Here is a 24,142-nt window from a genome sequence, read left to right on the forward strand (position 1 = left end):
AAGAAATACTGGACTTCAACTCTTTGAAAGTGATTATAAACTCGTTATCAAGCTGGAAAAAAGTTATTTAGCCAAAAAGCTAGGAGGCTTCCTATTGGTTAGTTTGGGTGCTATGCAAATGAGCAAGTTCCTACGTCAGATCCTGTACTTGAGCGCCATTTTTTTTCCGTAACGGCGAAGAAAGGGGACAAAAAGCAGTGGCAAAAAATTAGTTAATGTCCTCGCCATCCGCTCGCTAACGACGCTTTGACTTTCCGCTGTTGTCGCGCGAACTCGCGGGATGCGGCTCGTCTGAGTGCGACGACGGCGGACGACGAATACGGACACGAATCGGCTCGGCTGGCGGGAGGACGAGTAGAGGAAGTGGGACGAACGACGTGCTGCGAGAGGACCCGAATTCGATCACGGTGCCCGGAGCAGGTAGTCGGCCGCCGGCCGGGTTTGGATGGTCAGGGGCGGGGAGGAAGCTCCCATGACCCGGTTGTGATGCTGTCACAATCTTACGAGCACGCACACGTAAAGACGAGACGCGCGCACGCTTGTTTATAGATGGAGCTGCTCAGTCGCCATTGATACATGCAAATAATCAAATATATTCGACCGGAAATATGCCTGCGTAAAAATGAGAATGTTTAGTTTCGTACAAAAGTAAAATTGCTATCAACTCATTCGCTGCTGTGAATTTGGATTAGGATGGCCGGCATTGAAAGATCATGTTTCAGTGATCTTGACGGCGATAGACGTCAAATTCATCTGTACTGGGAGAGGCAGGAAACGTCGCCAACCCCCACAGTCCAGATTAGATTAGACGTCTATCACCGTCAATTGCAGTCAATGTTATTTCGTGGAATAACATTTAAGACGTTTGAACAGAGTGTTGTAAGTAGTAATATGCTAACGTTACTGTGAGGTCAGTGTTAAAACAGCCTATTTCGTCGAATAATATTTACTGATGTTTCCTTGGTGATTGATCTCATGGATTAATCTGTCTACTATATTTGTGATTAATGTAATTTTGTGAGATTGTTTCAATCAGAATGAGCCCTCGCATATTAGAACATTTTGAGTAAATCTGTTGAAGAATTTTGCAATTAAATGATGGATTGAATCGATTAATCTGTCGAGTAAATTGGTGATGAATGTCAATTTGTGATTACTTTAAGCGACCAGTCAAAATGGATTGGACGTCTATCGTCGTCAATGCCACTGACACGTGATCATTGTCAAAGAATGAGTTAGTCATCGTACTGATGTACGATGATGCATTTTTCAACCGATAATGTCAAGCCGATAATTCTATTAAAGGATGTATATCAAGTTTTAAATTATACACAAGAGCAAACAAAATAGAATTTATTGCTACTTCTTAGTAGTAAATAGTAAATTCCAACTTCCGAACAATGTATTAGGGCTGCAGCTATCGATTATTTTAGTAATCGATTAATCTATCAACTAGTTAGATGGAATCATCGAGTAATCGAATATGGAACATTTGAAGATTACACTTAAAATACCTGAACTTGGCCTCAAACGGTATAAAAAATGAATAAATGAGTAAGTACAACAAGAGAACAATTGGCTAACTTACACAGCAAAAGTCCGCTAGCTTAAATGCTATAAAATGCTAAAAAAAATGCAATGCTCTTAACAAGTCGTTCAAACATATTCCCACAAAAAACAGCTAAATATACCTATAAACTAAATTACAAATGAATAAAAAAACATAAGTGCAAAGAAAAACTTACCTTATGTTGGTCTCAACAAGGAGCAGCTGGATTCAGCCATGTGAAAGTGAGCTATGTTATATTCACTGTTGCCACTAAAGAGCAGTAAATCCACCCAAATGAATACAACTAAGCGCAAACACTTTCAAAACAAACCATGACAACGCCACTCTAACAAATACTCAAAGCAGGAAATTTTGTTTCGATGCTTTTTTTCTAGTCGAGTTAATCATTGCAATGTATATAAAATAATTAATATTAATAATACTTACAAAGTAAGTACTTATTCGCACAAAAATGCCTATTAGAGGTGTTTAGGCGCCAGCGCAGAATTGGACAAAATTGCGTCGTTGGAGGCTAAATCAAGTATATCATTATCGGATTACAATATCGGTTGAATTTTTTTTTTAAAAAATTGGATTATCTGGGTGACGTCATAATTGTCGGTAACCAATGTCATTGTGCATGTTTAAATAATAGATTTATATGTCGGTGAATGTCATTTTGCAATTTACCTCGTGTGAGAATATATCAAAAAGGTGATAAATCGGGTTACTTTATAGCCCAGAAGGTTAGCGATCGGCTCACACCAAGAATTGAGATATCGTTTCAAAAAGGTGTTACTGTTTAATTTAAAAAAAAAGAACCAAGAGGTTGCTACCAAAATTTTCCACTAGAATAGCGTCTACATTAGCTCATTGATAGGGTTAGACATCCAATTAATTTTGACTGGAATTGACGTTTAGCACTGTCAGTGGCTCTGAAACCACAGCAGTCTGTCAAGGAAGCTCAAATTTGAACTCCAAGACAAGTGTTACCTCGATAGCTCGATTAGAGAAATGAATACGATCCCAACCATGGATGGCTTTGCTTCGAAGGCTTTATGAACAAGAGCTCTCGGGTACAAAATGATGTGAACTAGCCAGAAGCTGTACTCACCCAGAAGTACGAAGAAGTACAATAGAGGCCGGACCAGGGGTCGCGTTAACCGAATATTTTCCGTCGTTGACCGTTTTTTTAAAACGGTGACGGAAAAAACTGAAGTCCGTCCATCATTTTGACAGGTTGCAATTCACATCCCAGACCACAGGGTGGCGAGTGAGCATATTAATTAGCTATTGTCTCTCATAATACATGACGTCGTTGGCTATTCTGTCACCGGGGTCTGGCGGCGGCACCGTGATTGACACATCGACGCGAGGTTCTTATTGGTGCACCCGGTGTGCCAGCGCGTCATCCAATTGGTGGACTAGATTGCCACCTGTGCATAGACCCCAATCACATGATGTCACTACTCCGCCCCCTGACTGGAGCCGCCATATTGTGTGTCAGCTCGTCGTGTTTACACATTACCGCTACGTACATGCCTCCTATTACGGCGTGTTTTTCTGCTCGTTAACATTAATAATCAAAATGGTGAAGGCGTTTGTGGCGGTTGGTTGCAGTAACAGAGAAGATAGACGGAGAGACTTGAAGTTCTACCGTATTCTGAGAGACCCGAAGAGGAGAGCGAGATGGACTGATCACCACAGACTATGTAGTAGTCATTTTATATCTGGTAAGATGCATTTAATATATATTTAGAAGATGTTGGGCTGACAACCACAATTAAGATCATTGTGTTACGTTGGTGATTGAGGTCTATATAGTTGCGTCTTTTTCTTTGGGGGAGGAGTAGTTGTTTTGTTGGTGTTGTTGGCGGTAAGCAGAGTAAAAAGAGGGAGAAAAATACCACGACTTCCGTGTCTAATTTTTCGCCGCCAAGCAAGCGTTACAATATTAATTAAAAATGAATGAAAACTAAATACTGTTGAATATGTCATCATTATCATTTTAAAAATTTAAGTGACGGGTAAAAATAGATTATGACCAATTTTTTTATGACCCTGTCAGTCAAAATGACAGACAACGAAAATGTCTAGCGCAACCTCTGGGCTGGACGTTTATACTGTTGAAAGAACGGTGCCGAAGCCCACCGTAAAACGAAATTTACTAAGAAACGAAACTCATCATCTCACAAACTTGGGTATTTTTCCATACAAAAACATCTTTGAGGTGAGACCTTGAGCACTGGCCCTGGCTAGAACGAAGATAAGCTTAGTCTGATAAGCCACAGTTGCTCATTGTATTCATTCAGGGCATATTAGGAAAACATGAACATAACAGTCCATATTGGGGCATATTGTGATATAGTCTATGGGAAGGCACACTCAAACAGGTAAATATAATGATGCTCCATGCTACAATGTTCTCATGCAAGCATAACAAAAGCATACAAAATATGATGTATAGTGGTTTGTGTTTTAAGAATGAATAAAATTCTCTCTCACAGTCTTTCGTGGACATTTACAGATCACTTCCTGTTCATTTTCGGGAATTTACAGATTACGTCCTGTTGATTTTGAGTCACTTCCTCTTCAGTAACCCAAAATCAACAGGAAATTACCTTTCTAGCCTTCTCAGTCCAAATGAATTGGGTTTCTATTGCTGCCAAAGGCAGCCAATGAGTGAATTTATGCAAAAGGACAAAGCCGTTTGAACAGTAGGAAAGTTATTGATGTGTTTCCGTAGTGTAGGTGTCAATATGATTTTTTTCAGTGCAAGTCCGGTTCTTCTATCACCATCAATAGCAGCCAACGCATTCATTTTGTTCCAGCATGGCTTCTGGAAGTTTCTAGAATATACCAAGTAGAAAGAGCTATGCTCCTTCCGGCCACTAGGAGGAAACCATATGACATTCATGTGGGATTGCCACTGTTTTCCTTTTATTTTGACCGTTCTTTCACCATTGTTTTAATTATATGCATTTTTTTAACGACACTATATATCAGGAGTGTTAGAATAATTTTTGTAGTAGTCCACATAGTAATTTGAGAGGGCCATGATTAAACCTGACATGTTTTCTGCTTTAAAAGAAGTCCAAAACAGGAAGTGAACACACAAACAGGAAGTAAACATTCAGTACATCCAAATATATGCTCCGAGAACACTTTCTTTGCTCGATCAGAATTGTGGCTAACGGTGTCTTTTTTTTGTCCAACAGGACGTTAGCGAGAATGTACCAACTTCCGGTGACCAATTTGGACAGAGTCCGCAAGGCTCGCAAAGCGGTGAAGAACGTGTTGAGCGACATCGGGCTGGAAGACTGCCAGAATCTCCTTAAGGTACCCTCATTTTAAATTAATCCCAAATTGGTTGTAAATTCATCTACATTTGGTCACAGATTAATTTTTGATGTGTTGTAGCTTTACTTTTGACCAGTCACAGACTAATTGTAGATTCATCGTTGATTAATCTCATATTGGCTGTAAATTAATGAGATGTTTGCTTAGTTGTAGATTAAAGAGCATACGACAGGAGAAAAAAAGTCTTAAATAACATTATTATGTGAATTAGAATCATATTTTGAGACGATTCGACTATATACAACAATTTAGCAAAGCGCAAATGACGAGAAATTAGTCTTTTAATCTGCCGGTTAGCCACGCCTACCATTATAGGGCTCTAGCGTCCCCAACAGGTGGATGACGTCAGCGGGAGACTGGGCTCATCGGTTTTACTATTCAGCCCATTGAGGGGGAATCATTCAGAACGAGGAAAATGCGGCGAAGAGAGGCGCAAAATGTCATTGTTTCAGTCTCTCCACTCCAATATTTTTACAGGATATTCTTTTTATCCAAGTATTTTTCCCCAATAGCTAAATAAATGGCTTGAGAAGGACCAGTCAGCCCGTCGAGGGGGAACTATTCACAACGAGGAAAACGCGACGAAGAGAGCTGCAAAATGTCATTATTTCTGTCTCTTTACTTCAATATTTTTACAGGATATTCTTTTTATCCAAGTATTTTCCCCAATTGCTAAATAAATGGCATGGTCATGACAAATAACAGTCTTGTGCTAAATGGAATATGAAATCATAAAAATGCACTTATTCAGGACGACATGGCAAAATTACTCCATCATGGTCAAAACTGTCGACTGCACCTTTACTTTTGCACCTCCCGAACGATATTTTATGACGCCTAAATCGGACATATGTCATTTCCCTTCCCCGGCTTCGGAGAATGTAAACAAACCAAGAGGCGTGACAGCTAACCGACATGCTAACCCGAACCGAGTGATGTTTCAAAGTCTTCGAAGCGGAAAATCACACATAACTCGTAGAGCTGGGAATCTTTGGGCACCTAACGATTTGATTACGATTACGATTCAGAGGCTCCGATTCGATTATAAAACGATTATTGATGCACCCACCCCCCTTTTTTTAAAAATGTTTTGTACATTAGTTCCAAAATTGTTCAAAAATCCTCTCAGGCTAAACCAAACTACTATTTCAGTATCAAGTTAACATATAACAGTAAACAAATATACAAAAATAACAGTAAATTAAAAAACTCCAGTCCCCATTCTGTATCAGCAGCTTTAAACTACATTCAATTAATGTTGTGAATCAACTGTTAGTTGTTAAAATTGCTCCCGTTATTCCATAATTTCCCTTCTGTCTACTTTTGTCAAAGTATTTCATCATTTAAAGATAGATTCAAGACAAGATTCTGCCGATTTAGGAGTATTTTTGATAAAAAGTTAATTAGGTTCGCTACAACAGAGCCTTCTAGAGAGGTCTACTGCTTTAAGATGGCGGCTGTTTACTTACGCCGGAAAGTCTGTCATTTCGCATCTCTGTTCAATAATACATGTTCTAACACTGACGTCATCTGTCATTTTGCATCTAGTTCTACATATATGTGATATCTACTGTAGCTGTATGTTTGTAGCAACTAGTAACTGGGCGTTGTTTGTAGCGGCTGTCAGCCGCAGTCAGGTATGATTGTTTTTTTATTTAGCGGCATGAGTTGCACATGATATTTACTCTCGGTCCGTTCCTCATTGCTTCCCAAAGACCGCGCTGACTGTGTTTTACTTCCGCTTTACCTGGCATAATTCAATAATCGGAATTTGGATATTTGTGAATCGTTCTCGAATCTTCCACGGCCGAATCGCGAATAATCTAAGAGTCGGAAATTTCGCACGCCTCTAATAACTAGCCTGGATGTTTTGACATGTCTTCGCCGGAGAGCAATTTACAGCTCGTTCCCCGGAGGAGGGCGGCTGCAGTTGTTGTGCAGCTAACGTGCAGCTAATGTGCATGAGGAGAGCTTTTTACATGCCTATCAATGATCAAACATAAGTAGTCCTTAATTTAAAGAAAGTTTGTAGTGTTTACTTTGTAATTGCCGTTTTCGCGGCTATTGTTAACTCAAAGTTGCAATTTCTGATCGATCGGAAAATTTGACAGAACACCGGGCACATGAGCACAATAAGCCGAATATAGTGCTCTCCCGGCGGATGGATGTGCGGCATGCCGCCGGTGTTGTGACGAAAAATAGCCGCCTCGCATGCATGTCAGCCACAAAATGCAAGCCACCTACATATTAAAATGATCCCAGTATTTGACATAATACAAAACACAGTGTTTATTACTTCCTTGTAAGTCCAATGGTCCCACAATAGTAGGGCTTGTTTTGGCCAATATCCACGGTGAATGGGAACCTTTTGAAACTCCAAAAAGGTGCACACGCCTCTCCCTCATACAGCAAGATTTTTCTGCAGCCGTTTGGCTGGCGTGATGCGAAAATAAACGTACTAATCCGCAAAATTAGCTGAATCCTTAGTCCTCATACACAACAGTACGGCTGTATAGTAAAGAGGACGCCTTCATCATTCGCCCTCCTCCTCAATGCAAGACCGAAGCCGGAAGTCACTCATTTTCATGGCGCGGGATTCAAAAAAACTAAATAAATATAGCGATCGCTTCCACACACATCCAAGCGGTCCATATCATTCAGGAGCATAAAATACCGCGTGAATTATGAAATAAACATGCTTTTTCGTGTCACATGCACTTGAATTCTTCCTGTGCCGTTGACGATGATTTTCATCCAATCACGTGGCTCTTTTTATCCTTCTGATCTGAATTATGGCTACGTCTATACTAGGACGGGTCATTTTCTCCGTGGTATTTTGCTGACTATTTTTATACCTTTCTGCACTACATTTAAAGTGCTTTCAACCAATATTCGAGACTGTTTTACATTCATATCTATTAGAGATGTGCGAAATTTCCGATTCTTAGATTATTCGCGATTCGGCCGTGCAAGATTCGAGAACGATTCATAAACATCCAAATTCCGATTATTAAAATATGTCAAGTAAAGCGGAACTAAAACACAGTCAGTGTGGTCTTCGGGACGCAATGAGGAACGGACCGCATTGCGTCCCGAGAGTAAACATTAGGAGGCACATTAGTGGAGCCGACATGCCGTATAGTTTAACTAATTACACGTTTAAGGCCATTATCCGTCCTAGTGTAGACGTAGCCTAAAATGAGTTTGTCTCAAGTAGACTTTAAATCCATTTGAACTGGACTTCTATCGCTGTCAATGGCAGCCGATGAGTTAAAAACGAACCTCACTTTCCGTTGATTTGCTTTAGGAACTTGACGGCAAAAATGCGGAAAACGAGGCTGAGAAAGACGATGAGGAGGGCGATCCCTTAATGGGCACCGAGTGGACGGACTTTATTGATGGATACAATGGACGCCTACGCAAGAAGGTGATGTTAATAGCTTAAAAAAAAAAAGGCCTCATGCTAAATGTTAGCACAGAAAAACCATCAGAAACTCCCTAAATATCAGGGTGGTCTTGTGATATTTTCTGAGGTTGCGGTTTACCTCAAGCAGACACATCCAAATTTTGAGACAATTTTTTTTTTTTTTAACTTAGTGGCCCTACCGCTCTCGCACCATGTGCTGTGTCATGTGCAAGTACTCTTCCAAGAACATCTACCACTACCGCAGCCACGTGGCGCGTTGCCACGAGTACCTGCAGCGTCTGTGCTCGCTGACTTCCTGCCAACGTTGCTACTTCGTGGCGCACCCGCGCGCCGTCAAGAAGCACATCCTGCTCTTCCACGGGGGGCGTTTGTTCGACCCGGGGGCCGCGCCCCCCGCCAACTTACCGCCGCTGGCTCCGGCGCCCCCGCTCTCGGTCGCCGCCGTCCTACACGGAATGGAGCGCTACCGGTGCAAAAAGTGTTCCTTCCCGTCGCAGTCGGTCTTCACCATCAAGAAGCACATCATCCTCAAGCACATGGAGGGCGTGGCCGAACATTACGTGGGCTTCCGGCACCCCATAGCGGGCTCCAACGCCAAGTTGTACTACTGTAAAGTCTGCGACCTCAACGCGGGAAATCTGGACCAGATGCTGCACCACTTGCTGGTGGACCCCAAGCACTACACTATCAGCACGCAGGTAGTTATGGTTTCTTTCGATATGTTAGCCAATCCGGATAAAGGTTTAACTCGGGAGATGTTGATCCCTTTGCAATTTTTCTGTCAGGTGCAGGCAATGATCTACGACAACAGGAACAAGCCCACTCCTGCCCCCAGGAGCGCACCCGTGACCAATGGCAACGGACTCTTTGTCACCTTGCCCAACCTGGCGCCCAAGCAAATGAACAGCAAGCCCTTCATGGTGACCGGCAACGGGCAGCCAGGCGGCGGCACGGTGGTGGCGTTACAGCAACTTCAAAGCGCGACCAACAAGGCCGCCTTGATCTGCGGCCCCGGGAGCAACCAGAGCTTTTTGCCCCCGCAGGCGTCGGCCTTGGTCCAGCTGGCCAGCGCCGAGGCCAAGGGTTTACTCCAGCCAGGCGCCACCATATCCCTACGCGGATCCCCGGTGGCGCCGTACCCCAGCGTCAAGCCGCCCCCGCCGGCGGCGGCCTCGCCTCAAGCGCAGCAGATCCTGATTCCGCAGATCAGAGCCGCCGCCCCCGCGCAGGTTCCGCCGCCCAACCAGATGACGCTCCAAGGCACCATGCTGACCTCGCAGTCCCTCCTGAGCCACCTCATCCCCACTGGCAACCGCGTCAACGGCATGCCCACGTACACCTTTGCGCCCCTCCAGATGGTCCCCGCCACGCAGAGCTCCGGCAAAGCCCCCGAGCAGACGGCCGCCCAGGCCAAGAAGTGGATCACTTGCCCCCTCTGCAATGAACTTTTCCCTTCCAACGTCTTCGACGTGCACGTGGAGGTTGCCCACCAGACCAAGTGTACCCCCCACCGCGCCGAGTGCCTGGCGGGCAGGGCGGCCTTCCTCAAGAAGCTGCCCGACAAGACCATCAAGTGCCTGACGTGCAAGGCGCTGCTGTCGGAGAAAAGCGTCCTGCAGCACCTGCTCCACGGCCTCAGCTGCCTCTACTGCTCCATCTTGTTCTTCTCCGTCAAGCAGCTCGCCGAGCACGTCAAGAAGCACGACCCCGCTGGCAAGCTCTACTGCGATTTCTTGCGTCAGAACTACAAGATTTACACCAAGAGCGGCTCCGGGATCATCTTCCCCTACTTCGACGTCACCGCCGAGGCGCCCCAGGAGATCTTGGGCGAATGCGAGGTCAACTTGGCGCTGGTCACCAGCTCCCTGGAGCTCATCTACGTCAACCTGCGGCCCAGCGCTCGGAGCGAAGTCTGTCCGCCGCCCGTCAATAGCCATGCCTCCTGCTGCACCTTCTGTGATGAGAAGTTCCCGGAGGAGTCCAAGTACCTGCAGCACTTGAAGCAGAAACACCTGGTGGCGCCTACCATCCACGCCATCCTCAAGACAGACGCCTTCAAATGCATTTACTGCAACGGGGTCTACACGGGGAAAGTGACGCAGCAGGCCGTCATGCTGCACATGCAACGCTGCCGCTCTTCGCCCAAGCCCCCGCAGGCTCCCAAAATGGTCGCCCCACCAGTTCCTCAGGTACCCTCTAAATCATGTCGTTTGATGCAAGTCCTGTCGTGTTAAAATCTGAAACGACGTTGCACGGTCCATTATTGTGTGCCATGGACGTACCTCGTTCATTGTAGTGTTGCTCCTATCCAATTATTTGGCACCTGATACTAGGCTGAGCACTATCGGCCGAAAAAGAGACTGTACCGACACTGCGAAGTAATGAGGAGATCACAATAATGCTTCATTTTATCAGTGAAAGATTTGGATTTCTTTGGATTAATTAAATACAGTCAGGTTTCCACTAAGCGTAAATTTAGCGCATTCGGTAAATATGTCATCGCCGTTTTGTGACATGCTAATTTAGCTGCAACACTAACAGTTAATTCAGATTTTGCTTAACAGGTAAAGATTCTGATTTCTTTGGAGTAAATGAAGTCCGAGCGTAAATTTAGCGCAGTCGTGACTGCTGTCATGACAGTATCGCGACATTCTAATTTGGTCGCCACACTAACTGTTAGCCAGTTAGCGCAGATTTCACTTAACAGGTTAAGATTCTGATTTCTACGGAGTAAATAAAGTCAGGTTCAGCCCGAGCGTAAATTCAGTGCAGTCCTGACTTGGCATTACGGTATCGCGACATGCTAATTTAGCTGTTGCACTAGCAGTTAGCGCAGACTTCACCGAACAGGTAAATATTCTGATTCCTTTGGCGTAAATGAAGTCTGAGCGTGAATTTAGCGCAGTCGTGACTGCTGCCATTACAGTATTGCGACATGCTAATTTGGTCGCCACATTAATGGTTAGCCAGTTAGCGCAGATTTCACTTAACAGGTTAAGATTCTGATTTCCACGGAGTAAATGAAGTCAGGTTCTGGCAGAGCGTAAGTTCAGTGCAGTCCTGACTTGACATTACGGTATCGCGACATGCTAATTTAGCTGTTGCACTAGTAGTCAGCGCAGATTTCACTGAACAGGTAAATATTCTGATTCCTTTGGAGTAAACGAAGTCCGAGCGTAAATTTAGTGCAGTCGTGACTGCTGCCATTACAGTATTGTGACATGCTAATTTGGTCGCCACACTAACGGTTAGCCAGTTAACGCAGATTTCACTTAACAGGTTAAGATTCTGATTTCTAAGGAGTAAATGAAGTCAGGTTCTGGCCGAGCGTAAATTCAGTGCAGTCCTGACTTGGCATTACGGTATCGCAACATGCTAATTTAGCTGTTGTACGAGCAGATAGCGCAGATTTCAGCGAACAGGTAAATATTCTGATTCCTTTGGAGTAAACGAAGTCCGAGCATAAATTTAGCGCCGTCGTGACTGCTGTCATTACAGTATTGCGACATGCTAATTTGGTCACCACACTAACGGTTAGCCAGTTAACCTGTTAAGTGAAATCTGCGCTACGATTCTGGCCAAGCGCAAATTCAGCGAGTCCTGACTTGGCATTATGGTATTACGACATGCTAATTTAGCTGTTCTACTAGCACTTAGCGCAGATTTCACTTAACAGGTAAAGATTCTGATTTCTTTGGAGTAAATAAAGTCAGGTTTCCGCCCATCGCAGTTTTCACCCCTGACAGTACAGTATTACGACATGCTAATTTAGCCGATACACTAAAAGTTAGTGCAGATTTCACTTAACAGGTAAAGATACTGATTTCTTTGGCGCAAATGAAGTCAGGTTTAAGCCGAGCGCAGACGTGACCTCTGACATTACGGAATTGCAACATGCTAATTTAGCCGTTACACTGCCATTTAATGTAGATTTTACATAACAGATAAAGATTGGAGGAAATGAAATCAGGTTCTCGCCAAGCGTAAATTTAGCGCAGTCGTGACGTCTGTCATTACAGTATCGCGACATGCTAATTTAGCCACTATACTGACAGCCAGTTAGCGCAGATTTCACTTCACAGGTAAAGATTCTAATTTCTTTGGAGTAAATGAAGTCAGGTTTCCGCCGAGCGTAAATTTAGCGCAGTCGTGACCTCTGTCATTACAGTGTCGCTACACTTACAGTTAACGCAGATTTCAGTTAACAGGTAAATATTCTGATTTCTTTGGAGTAAATGAAGTCAAGTTCTGGCTAAGCGTAAATTCAGCGCAGGCCTGACTTGGCATTACAGCATCGCGACATGCTAATTTAGCCGCTACACTAACAGTCAACGCAGATTTCACTTAACAGATTTTGATTTCTTTGGAGTAAATGAAGTCAGATTTCCGCCGAGCGCAGTCGTGACCTCTGTCGTTACGGTATTGCGACATGCTAATTTAGCCGATACAACAACTAGCTACTATCGCCGTTGATGAGTTACAGAGCTAACGACGTCCCTGCCTTTCTACAGTTGGCCAAAGCTGCTGCAGCAACTCCGCATTCATCAGGGCTGGTGTTCCTCCAGATGCCACGAGGGGTGACGTTGAAAACGTCGCAAGCCAAGTTGCTGCCGAATCCCAAGTCGCCGCCGCAGAGCAAAGAGCAACTGGAGTCCACCAGGAGGCTGGAGGCTGCCCTGAAGCAGGTCATCGAGTTCAACAAAAAGGAACGCGAGCAAAAAGCGGCCGTGCGCAAGGAGAGAAAAGAGCTCCCGGAAGCGCCCGAAATCCAGGCCAACCCTGACGTCAAGCTAGCGCTAGAACCGACGGGGCAGGACCGCCGCAAGTACGAGGACCGACGCGACTTCATCGCCCGCTACTTCAACGTGAAGCCCTACCTGGGCCGAGCCGAGACGCTGGAGCTCTGCCGCCGCCTGTCGCTCACCAAGTCGGAGGTGACGGCGCTCTTCAGCAAGAAGCGTACGCGCTGCATGAAGAGCTTCAAGACCAGCAACGCCGCCGTGCTCTTGGGCTTCGACATGGCGCGACTGGCGCAAGTGCAACACCCGATGGAGGTGCCCGAGCAGAGGCCCGTCGATACCAGGGAAGGGGAGGGGCAGGCCGACGACTCTGAGCAGGAGGACCAACCGGAAGAACTACCGGAGATACCGGCGACGACGCCTGAACCGCAAGCGGCGGATGACAAAACAACAGCTGAGGTGCAAATGGAGCAAAATAACTGAGACTCCCTACAGATGTCAGAAACGTGTGCCAAAGCACTACTATAATATTTTGTCATTAGCGTTAGCTTATCACGAGCAGTTCAGCTATATTCAGCACCATCGACGGTGATAAGACACGCGACTGGCGTTACTAATAGATTAATCGCAAATTGTTAGACATAATTTACAGGTAAGTGAATCCATTAATTAATTGCTAAATTATTCAAGAGATTAATCTGCCAATGAGAATGTGTCAGTCCAATTTTGATTGGCAACATTAGAATCTAGTCAGAAATAAAGATTAATTTCAAATTTATGAGAAAAATGATTGAAAATATTGTTCTGAACCAGCTAACCGCCATTGAGCGTGTCAGTCCTATTGACTGTGATAGACGTCTAATCCGTTTTGGCAGCATTAAAATCCGTCGGACATTTTTTTTTCTTGACAGGTTAATCTCTTGAATCCAATTAATTGCAAAATTATTCAACAGATTAAAACAATGAAGGTTCACTGTGATTATGACAGGGTAAACAGCGACGTCGTTGTTGTAGTTCTTTGGTCTTCCGCTAGAGGTGGCCATTTCTCCCATTGGTGAGGTGACGAAATACTTCTTCCTTGTTACGCTTCTCACGCTTCCTTTTTTCCTTTTATATATATAAATATGTACAAATTTTTGTTTTTCACTAGACTGATAATATTACTAAGTTAAATGTTTTTTATCAACTTCCAGACCTAAGTTGTCTCTTTGTAGTTTGGGGAAAAAAAAAACGTACAGGTCCAAAGTATCTGCGTATACACTATGTTTATGTTCTGATCACACGAAAGCTGCTGTTTATTTTTGTGCTCTTATTTTTTACTTTGGTGGGTGTTGCAAGTGTTACCCCAACCCACTAATTGCTCCGCTACCTTTCACAGCCCCCTTACAGTGTTCTACCAAAATAAAAGTGGTTTCATATCCTGTTTATGCTGCTTGAAGTGTTTTGTTCTCTTTGGAAGAATAAAAAAAAACAATTCATGCTTATTGTTTTGTTTTTTGAATAGCCACATTTTATTGATTACGTTGTAAGTTTGAAATCATTTCCCGATTTCCTTTTGTCCCGCCCTGTTTTTCAAAGTGCCGTACAGCTTGAAGGATTCGCAACGTTGCGAAAATTCACGCGACATAGGTTCTTTACATTTTTTTTTAGCTTAATGTTTACGACAATTTCTAATGGGGAAAAAAACCCTATAATTTTCACACCATAAGGCGCATCTGACTAAAAGCCGCCACCCACCAAATTTCGCACGAAAACTGCATTTGTTCACAGATAAGCTGCACTGAACTATAAACCGCAGCCGTCCTCACTGTATTTTGGAATATTTACACCAAAAGATATTAAGCTTTGAACCAATTGGCTACAAAGCTTCATTGCTTCAAGGAGCTTCATTTGGCCAAGACTGCTCCCTTGGGGGAAACGGTCAACTTCTGCTGTCAACGCTGTTATTCTCCAACATGCCTCCTTGCATGCATTGCAGCGCTACAGATGTAAATTTCAAAATTCTATGCCAACTATTTTTTTCAGTTACTGTTCCAGTTGTTTCATTAATTGTTATGGCATTTGGTAACACTTTGACAGTAGTGTCATAAGACTGTCATAAGACAATAGTAATTATGACATGACACTGTCATGAGCATTAATGATGTCATTTAGTGTTATTTGGCAAATTATATCACTTTTGAATGGATGTAAAAGATCCGAGCTGGACATAGTTTTGACATAAGCATTCAGTAATGCCCATGATAGTGTCATGTCATAATTATAACTGTCTTATGACAGTCTTATGACACCGCTGTCATATAAAGTGTTACCTATTAACCCAAATCAAATAAGCCGCACTGGACTATAAGCCACAGGATTCAAAATGAAGGAAAGACGTAGCAGTTTATAGTCTGAAAATTACGGTAAATTTCCATCCATTTTCAACATCAGTTATCCTTGTCAGGGTGCTGTAGCTGACTTCAGGTGAAAGGCGGACTACACCCTAAACTGGTTGACATAAAATTTCAAATCATCCAAATTTTCCTACATTTTTTGTCCGATTTACACCAATAACAGAAAAATTAAGAAATAATTAGACCAAAAAAAAATATCATATTTTCAATGACCTGCAAACACCCCAAATTCAACAGGAAGTAACCTGCAAATGACCCAAACTTAATAATAGACAATAAATACAATATATTAATATGAATATAATCTCACCTCAGAAACTTTCACTGATGTGCTAACACGCAGACATCCAATCCATTTGAGGTGGGAAGCTAGCAGCAAGTAACATTTTTTTAGTCATTTTAGTCACAAGTTTATTTTAATGTTTGGTTTACTTTGAAAAGAATGTCAATTATTCAAGCTCATTTTTATTTATTTATTTTTTTTATGTCAAAACATGCTTAAAAAAACGCTGTCCTACTCATTGAAGTAACGAGTCGTTTTAGCACATGGGTGGAATCTGGATTTAGCCACACACCTGAATTTCTCAGTAGGAAGTGACACTGCATCCCTGTCCCTCCTGGCTGCAAGGTAAGTGATTACCTCTCATCATTTTGAAGTAAATGTGTTCCAAACAAGGTCTGAAAATCAGCATGTTACATTAATTACTGTCAGAACCGTACACATATTATCTGCAAGCAATTCTGCGGAGTTAAAGCAAAAATATTTTGGTTTGTGAACACTTTATAAAGCTTTTTAGCTAGCTTTTATTAGCATGTTAGAGATGTGATAAGAATTAGCTAAAAATGTCACCGACCAAATTGTTACATAAAAAACAAAAACAAAAATCTGTCGATCTGAAATTAATCTAAAATTGAGCAGATATTGTTATGCAATCTATTTGCTTTTAATCTATTGATCTGAGACTAATCCACAACCAATCTGTGATTAATGACAATAAAAGAGTTAATTTAAATAAAGACACATTTTTGAAATATTTAAATATATATTATAATGTAATATTGTGATCTTTTGCTGTGTGTCTAATTTTACAAATCTTTGTTGCTAGCCTTTATTAGTTTGAGTTGTGATCGGAATAAGATAAAATGCCACAACCGTATCAATTTGTTACATAAAAACTGCAAAAAATATCTACAGTCGATCAAAAAAACCCAAAATCGATCCGAGATTAATCTACAGTCAAGCAGGTATTATTCCGCAATCGATTTGATCTTAATCTACAATTGATCTGAGTAGTGCTGCAACGATTAATCGATTAACTCTTGTCATTCGATTAGGAAAAAAAGCTTCAAATCAAATTTTGCTGCCTCGAAAATTCATTAGAATGATGTTGTAATGGTTTGTTTTCAAGGTGTTTGCAGGATTTGGTTCAATACACTGCCTTCTCATTGAAGGGGTGAATATCACATAACTCATCTAACATGGCTGGATCCAGCTGCTCCCTGTTAAGACCAGCATCAATTTGTAAGTTTTTGTTTGAGCTAATGTTTGTTTATGCATTCATTGTTTTGTTTAGAAGTGTATTTAGCTGTTTTTTTGTGGGAATATATGTTTGTACTATTTGTTAAGAGCTTTGTTAAAAAAAAAAAAACATTTTATAGCATTTAAACTAGCGGACTTACGATGCAAGTTAGCCAATTGTTCTTTTGTTGCCCTTAGATCCTCATTTATTTTTTATACCGCTTGAGGCCAACATCGGGTATTTTAATTCAGTTTTAAATGCATTTATTGCTCTTGTAAAGTGAAAACGCAATTCTGCATAGTTTGAGGACACGCTCAGGAATTCTATTTTGTATTCACATTTAATTCTCTTTGGAACTGCAATCTTAGCAAGCCAAAATAAATATTATTGCAAGAATAGACATTTGTTTCTTCATTTTACATCTCCTAAAATGTATTCAGCAAAGCATTTAATGTTTGTAATCCGATTACTCCATTATTTGAACTAACTAATCGATAGAGTAATCGATTACTTAAATAATCGATAGCTGCAGCTCAAGAGCTGACATTATTCTGTGACCGACTAGACATTCAGATAAAACCAATCTGATATTTACTAACTATAACACTGAGTTAATTCTCATTTGCTCTTAATCCACAATATGACACTGAAATAGTTAAACTAGTTAAATAGTTCATAGTTAAAATATGCAATGAAGAAATATTAATTTAAGGAAAAAATGTAATATTGTGATGTTTTGCCCCATGAAAATGATTCCAAAACTATTACGATCACCCACACTAGATCACATTTTCTGGACCACAGCTGGCCAAAATCTTTCAAAATTGTTAGAATGATTGAGCATACAGTGAACCAGAGGTGTGTAGTAAAACACTATATTTACCCAGTTACATTTACTTGAGTAACTTTTTGAGAAAAATGTATATCTTAGAGTAGTTTGGCCATGAAATACTTTTTATTTTTACTTGATAAATTTGTGAAGAAGGAAAAATACTCTTACTCCTCTACTTTGGGCTAAACTAAGAGTCGTTACATTTTTCCTCTTTATTCTACATATTCACATTTTTGACAGGGATGCCAACAGTGGCTGTTTCACTTTCTCCAATGAGACGTCACAACAATAACCACATAACTCTGTTATACCATTCAGAGGTAACAATGTTTTCTCTCCACTTGAGGGCACTCATGCTGTGTTTTTCTGGCTTGAATTCAATGACTTTTTCCGTCATCTTTTTGGCCTAATAAGGCCATGTAATAGCAGTATAATAACAGTTCATATGGATGAAGTTGTACTGAGAAAAAAAAAAACATTATTAAAAAAAAAACCTGACATTATAAGCAGTTACAATGTTATTCATTACTTGAGTATTCTTTTCAACAAATACTTTTACTTGTACTTGAGTACACTTTCGGATGACTACTTTTACTTGAGTAATATTGTTGAGAAGTAACACTACTCTTACTTGAGTAAAATTTTTGGCTACTCTACCCACCCCCCTGCAGTTAGTACTTATGCTTTCCTTTTTATAGTTCGTCACCAGGTAGGATAACGTCTGTCTAGTCAGCCTTTCGTTTCTCCTGGGCCATGTAGCCCCCAAATATTCTATGTATACAATTCTATTCTTGCTTTCCTGCCCCTCCCATCCTTTTGTTCCCTACCAACATCTACAAAAGCTACATTCTTTTTAGCCAAGCTAGATCTACATATACCTAGCTTCAAATCTAACAGAAGTCTAAACCATCATAATGGTTCATATTATCTGTTGTTTTCAACGCGTCTAATTTCTTTATTTTTATTAACTAAAAGCACCTCTTTACTCATTAGCTGCCATTGACGAGGATAGACGTCCAATCCATTTGAAAGGGGAGGATGGCAGCGAACCTGCTTCCGCCCTCCCCCTTCAAATGGATTGGACATCTACTCGTGATAAAACTAATTTAAATTCACAGCAGAAGGACGACCGGACGCCACTCAATCGGACATCTATCGTCATCAATGGCTCTTAAATCCAAACTTTACACATCTTACATGGAAATGCGATCGAATGTCATCTCATCATTCATAATTCACGTCAATTTTGATGCGATCCAGCGTAGTTGGCCCCGTGTAGTTGTTGGTCCGGATGGCCCGCAGTCCGTCCACGTAATGCTCGGGAAGTCCGTTCTGTTGGGCGCCTTGGCAAATGACCTGCGTACGTGTAGGTTTTTGTTAAGGTAATTATTAGGCACTTTGTTTATCCTATAAAACCTAATTTCCCTTCTCAAATATTACTGTGTTCATCTGCTATATACAACAAAATTTTTTGTTCTAAACAATAAGCAATTTACAAAGGAAAATCAAAAATTATCAGAGGTGCCCGAACTTGCTTATCGTTGAAGAAATTTTCTAACAATATATCAAGTATCATTGATATAGGTAGTCCCCGGGTTACAAACGAGTTCCGTTCCTACACTGACGACGTAACCTGAATTTCCACGTAAGTCGGAATTAACCCTTTAAGTACCCCTAAATCAGTGACGTGCAGTCAGGTGAGGATCATGACTGAAAATAATTATAACATCAAATTTACATTTATATTTGTCCACTGATAATATTTGTCCACTGATCTTTATGTATGACTAATTTCAAACTTTTATATGGTCACAATCGCTGAATTTGCCCATTTCCTGTTCAATTAAAGAAATGAAACGGGAGGTGCGGCAGCAACAAGTCAAGCCTCACCTCTAAATGCGCAATCCATCACAAACTGGGTTGATACATGCAATTGGAGCGTGCGGGTTGCCGTATATCTGCACGTCGCTATTGTGTTTGCAGATATGTTTATTTGACCTGATTTTACACAGTCTGGCTAATGTCTTTTACCCTTATAGTTTAATGTTAGTGATAGGGTTGTTCCGATCATGTTTTTTTGCTCCCGATCCGATCGTTTTAGTTCGAGTATCTGCCGATCCGGATATTTCCCAATCCGATTGCTTTTTTTTTGCTCCCGATTCTATTCCAATCATTCCCGATAATTTTTCCCGATCATACACATTTTGGCAAAGCATTAAGAAAAAAAAAAAGAATAAAACTCGGACGAATATATACATTCAACATACAGTACATAAGTACTGTATTTGTTTATTATGACAATAAATCCTCAAGATGGCGTTTACATTGTTAACATTCTTTCTGTGAGAGGGATCCACCGATAGACAGACCTGACGTTGTATATTGTGACTAAATATTGCCATCTAGTGTATTTGTTGAGCTTTCAGTAAATGATACTGTAGCCATTTAACTTCTGCCCAAATGCATGATGGGAAGTGCAACCATGACTGTGGGTCGTGGTACCAATTGATATATCTTCTCTGTGTTGGGAAATTGTTGGGAGAGGGATTGTAAAGCTTTAGCCATTTAAAAAAAGGCTCCAAAGGCTGCCAAAATTAACTCTTTTCATTTTACACTGCCTTTTACCTCTATATATTGTATGGGTAAAACGGCGCCATTACAGATTGAACGCGACAATGCGCGAGTGGGTCGTGCAGCGCATGCATTAATTGCGGTAATATTGTAATTAGAAAATGATTTAATAAAAAAAAAAAAAATATATATATATATATTAAAAAAAGGCATATCCGATATTTTTTTGCCAATTCCGATACTTTGAAAATGACGTGATCAGACCCGATCGATCAGGATGCCGATCAATCAGGACATCTCTAGTTAGTGACATACTTAGTTTTGCTGATGGGAAATAAAACCGCAGCGAAAAGGCACAGGTTGCGGCAGATAGTACTCTGCCGCACAGAAAGGGGCGTATGTGAGCCAACGGGTTCTTGGCGCCTGTCGAGTCAAGTGCACTGCGTCGTACTCCCAAAATGAAAGAGGATTATATATCTAAGCTTAAACATTTCTCAAAACTGGACTTTCAGTCAAAAGTGGACGTGATTAACACAGAGACACAAACGCCGGAGCTAAAAGGTTTGCTTCAAACTACGGGACAGAAGACAACTCGCTCTTTTCAAACGGAGTGGTACACCCGAAAATACTCTCTATGTGGCTGTATTTCGAAAAATCGCCTTTTGTTCTCAACTTGTGCAAATGTCTGGACTAAATATTGTGACATGGAAAATTCACCACAAAGCCTCAGCAAACTTTGACTTTGAACGAACAGCGGAGGCTCAACATCAGCATCCACAATGCTCAGGTAAAGGAAAACTGAGGGATTCTGAAAGACCTCATTTATGCAACCTGCGTCCTAGCTAAACAGGAGTTAGCATTTCGTGGTAACGATGAGAGGGCAAGCTCTTCTAATCGTGGCAATTATGTAGAACTATTACATGCTTTTGCTGAGAAAGATGAGAGGTTAGCTAGACATTTGGACACATCCACTGTGTTTTCTGGCGTGTCAAATAGAATACAGAACGATCTGATTGAAGCAATCGGTGATCATCTCCATTGAGGCTGAGAGACTTTTAAAACTAAAGGAAAATAAGGAGGACTTTTACAACAAAGTAACGGAGATTTTTGTGGCGAAGGATAGGCGCATGGACTTCATCAACAAATAAAGGTAAGACCACAAACAGTTTTCATTTCAATCTTATAAAAAAGAGATTTGACTAAGAAAAATACAATAGAATATTTAAAAATTAAATTTTGGCCTTAAATAAAACATTTTTTTCATGCTTTTTGTTGAGCAATCTGTATTAAATTGATTAAAGTATCGGAATTAAGCTTTAAAAACAACGGAATATTTCGCTAAAGGTCAAAATTGAAATCTGTGGTTTTGTACACCATTCTATACTCTCATTTATGTTGTATGAATTATAGAATTGTGACGGCCAACACATGGAGGGTGTAGAACAAATGCTATCTGTAATATGTACCATGTGTGCATGTTTTGTGAAGAATGCTCATGAGATATGAAATAACTAATAGCCGATTGAATAAGCTACCCTTTTTGGTTTATATATTTGTAAATCTGACACTAAAGGAGTCAGTGCCTCACCAAACATGAACCTCACCGCACGTCACTCCCCTAAATACCTCCTAAATCTCAAAGTAACTATCCAAAAACATGTATTATACCTTTATTGTGAAATTATCCTTACTGTTGCCCACATATCGCTGCGGTATCGAATCGCATCGTCCCATCCCTCATATAACACGTACGTGTTTGTACTGCGGTGAGGTGGGCCGTGCGTGAAAGTTGTTCATCTGGTATGTCCTGCACGTCATCTCTCCGTGGCCGCGGCTCTCCACTCGGACCTCCAGCGGAGAATAAAAGCCGCGGTGGACGCCTTCCTGACTGAAGACAACAACAATATGTGACGACGTTGCGTGCGTGTGTTCAAACGGGCGTGCGGATAATGCATCTGACTGGTCCAGGGAGTCCACGTGGTCTCGGTTCATGGTCCAGATGACGCCCCACACCTCCGAACCGAGGCTTTCTCGGATGGTGGCCGCGCCGCCGTGCCAGCTCTTGCTCTCTGCATTTTGGTCCCACAGACCAAAATCAAGTCGGTAGTCCTGTGATAAGATTTTTCAAATTACAGGCTAACATGGCATGTTAGTTTTCTTTATCCATATGACATACAAGTTGTTTATTGTATGTCAGTTTATTTAGTTTTAGTCTTAAATTTTAAAACATTCATATTTGGCTTAAATAATAAAGTTTCTGGAGAAATTATATGAGGACGTTTTGGTGTGCTGGTTATTGAACTCCCGGACTTTGTGGGGTTTATGAGTTACTTTCTATTGACTCATTTCAGGTCATTTTCTGTAGGTATGAGGTCATTTGCTGTTGATTTGGGGCATTTTGGTCACTTTCTGTAGATATTAGTTCGCTCGTGTTAATTTTGGGGCAATTCCGGGTCACTTCCTGTTAATTTCAGGTCTCTTCTTATAGATTTGTGGGATTTTCATTGTCTTTAACTGTTCATTTTAGGTCAGTCCTAAAGTAACTTCCTGTTGATTTTATTCTGACATTTTCTAGTTGCTTTGAGTTTTTTGTCACTTCCCCTAATTTTAAGCTTTTTTGGGTTACTTCTTGTTCATTTAGCATCAATTCTGTCATCGTGTGTTGATTTCAGGTGTCTTCCTGTTGATTTCAGGGCATTTTATGGTCACCTTCACGATTTTGTGTCATGGTGTTATGGAAGATTGTTTGGTTTACCACGCCATTAGTAATTCTCGGGATGTGCTTTGTAGTTCGTGATTAAAATAGTTGGCATTTTTGTAATTATTTAAAACTGAATAGCACAGGACACGCCTGTTATTTTTCCGTCCCAGTTTGTAGAATTTAGCGCACGTAGTTGACTGAACCACCACGTGTTCAGCAGATTTTGGGGTGGTAATGTCGCAGTAACTGGACGCCATCTCGTGGCAAACCCAAAATGCACGTCAAGCACAATCAAAAGTGAAAATGAAAGTATTTATCTTGGTAAAAACCGGTTGGGTTGCCATTAGTTGTAAAATGACGGTACGCTGCGTTCAATTAAAGCTAGTAAAAATAGTCTTTACACGACAACATAAAAAACGGTACCATTTGTTATTTTACATAGCGTTAATTTTACGTTTATAGGACGTAATAAGGGTCAAACGCGGCTAGTTATTCGCTTCAATTCCACAAACCGAGCGGTTTCGCTGCCACAAAGCAGGTGGCCAAATTAGCAACCGCTAAAAAGATGAAAAATCATATGATAAACGTTATTTCACCTTCAGTCGGCCGGTGTCGAGAAAAGTCGCCGACGGGTTATCCAGGCGAATTCTCTCCCTCAACATGTTGCTCCCGAAGGCGAAATAGACGAAAGAGCCGGTGTTTTCTGTTCCTCCCGGGGGCATTTCGACGTCTTCGAACGTCTCGGCGCCGCCAACTTTAGCCAGGGTGCAGCTAACAGCTAGCAAGCTAACTAGGGCATTATGCAATGCGCCTAAAGGAACCAGTTTACTCACTAACCGCATAAACACGCCTTTGGAGACAATATTTGTCAAATAGTTCCAAAGTTAACTCTTAATAATGCTGTCTTTGAGGAAACTGAGCGGGAGGTTAATCCTCTACATCCGGGACATGCGTTGATTCTGTGACATAACCACCTCATTTATAGAGAAGGTGCTAACTCAACACCGTATTTTTAAATTACACAAAACGTTATAAAAAAATGTAAAC

At 41.5% G+C, this 24,142-nt stretch overlaps 2 protein-coding genes across 4 annotated transcripts; one reads left to right on the plus strand and one right to left on the minus strand.

Annotated features, from left to right (window-relative positions):
- Positions 1-65: 65 nt before the first annotated feature.
- Positions 66-14,500, plus strand: adnp2b (ADNP homeobox 2b). Of its 2 annotated transcripts, XM_057827646.1 has the most exons (7): positions 66-420; positions 3,170-3,282; positions 4,768-4,888; positions 8,217-8,336; positions 8,507-9,034; positions 9,122-10,525; positions 12,848-14,500. In XM_057827646.1, the coding sequence occupies exons 3-7, from the start codon at positions 4,781-4,783 to the stop codon at positions 13,556-13,558; spliced, it is 2,871 nt and encodes a 956-aa protein (XP_057683629.1). In that variant the 5' UTR covers positions 66-420; positions 3,170-3,282; positions 4,768-4,780; the 3' UTR covers positions 13,559-14,500. The 2 variants fall into 2 exon arrangements, with proteins under 2 accessions (XP_057683629.1, XP_057683628.1); XM_057827645.1 differs by lacking the exon at positions 3,170-3,282 and having other exon boundaries at positions 76-420.
- LOC130910397 (gamma-glutamylcyclotransferase-like) lies at positions 13,029-24,076 on the minus strand. 2 transcript variants are annotated; one of them, XM_057827649.1, is made up of 5 exons: positions 23,692-24,076; positions 22,355-22,503; positions 22,147-22,282; positions 19,021-19,179; positions 13,029-16,149 (listed from the first exon to the last, which is right to left on the minus strand). In XM_057827649.1, exons 1-4 carry the CDS (start codon positions 23,935-23,937, stop codon positions 19,048-19,050), a joined length of 663 nt encoding a protein of 220 aa, XP_057683632.1. In that variant the 5' UTR covers positions 23,938-24,076; the 3' UTR covers positions 13,029-16,149; positions 19,021-19,047. The 2 variants fall into 2 exon arrangements, with proteins under 2 accessions (XP_057683632.1, XP_057683631.1); XM_057827648.1 differs by lacking the exon at positions 13,029-16,149 and having other exon boundaries at positions 16,165-19,179; positions 23,692-24,074.
- Between the last annotated feature and the right edge of the window lie 66 nt (positions 24,077-24,142).

This window comes from Corythoichthys intestinalis, chromosome 22 (genome assembly GCF_030265065.1).
Source record: "Corythoichthys intestinalis isolate RoL2023-P3 chromosome 22, ASM3026506v1, whole genome shotgun sequence".
NCBI lineage: Eukaryota > Metazoa > Chordata > Actinopteri > Syngnathiformes > Syngnathidae > Corythoichthys > Corythoichthys intestinalis.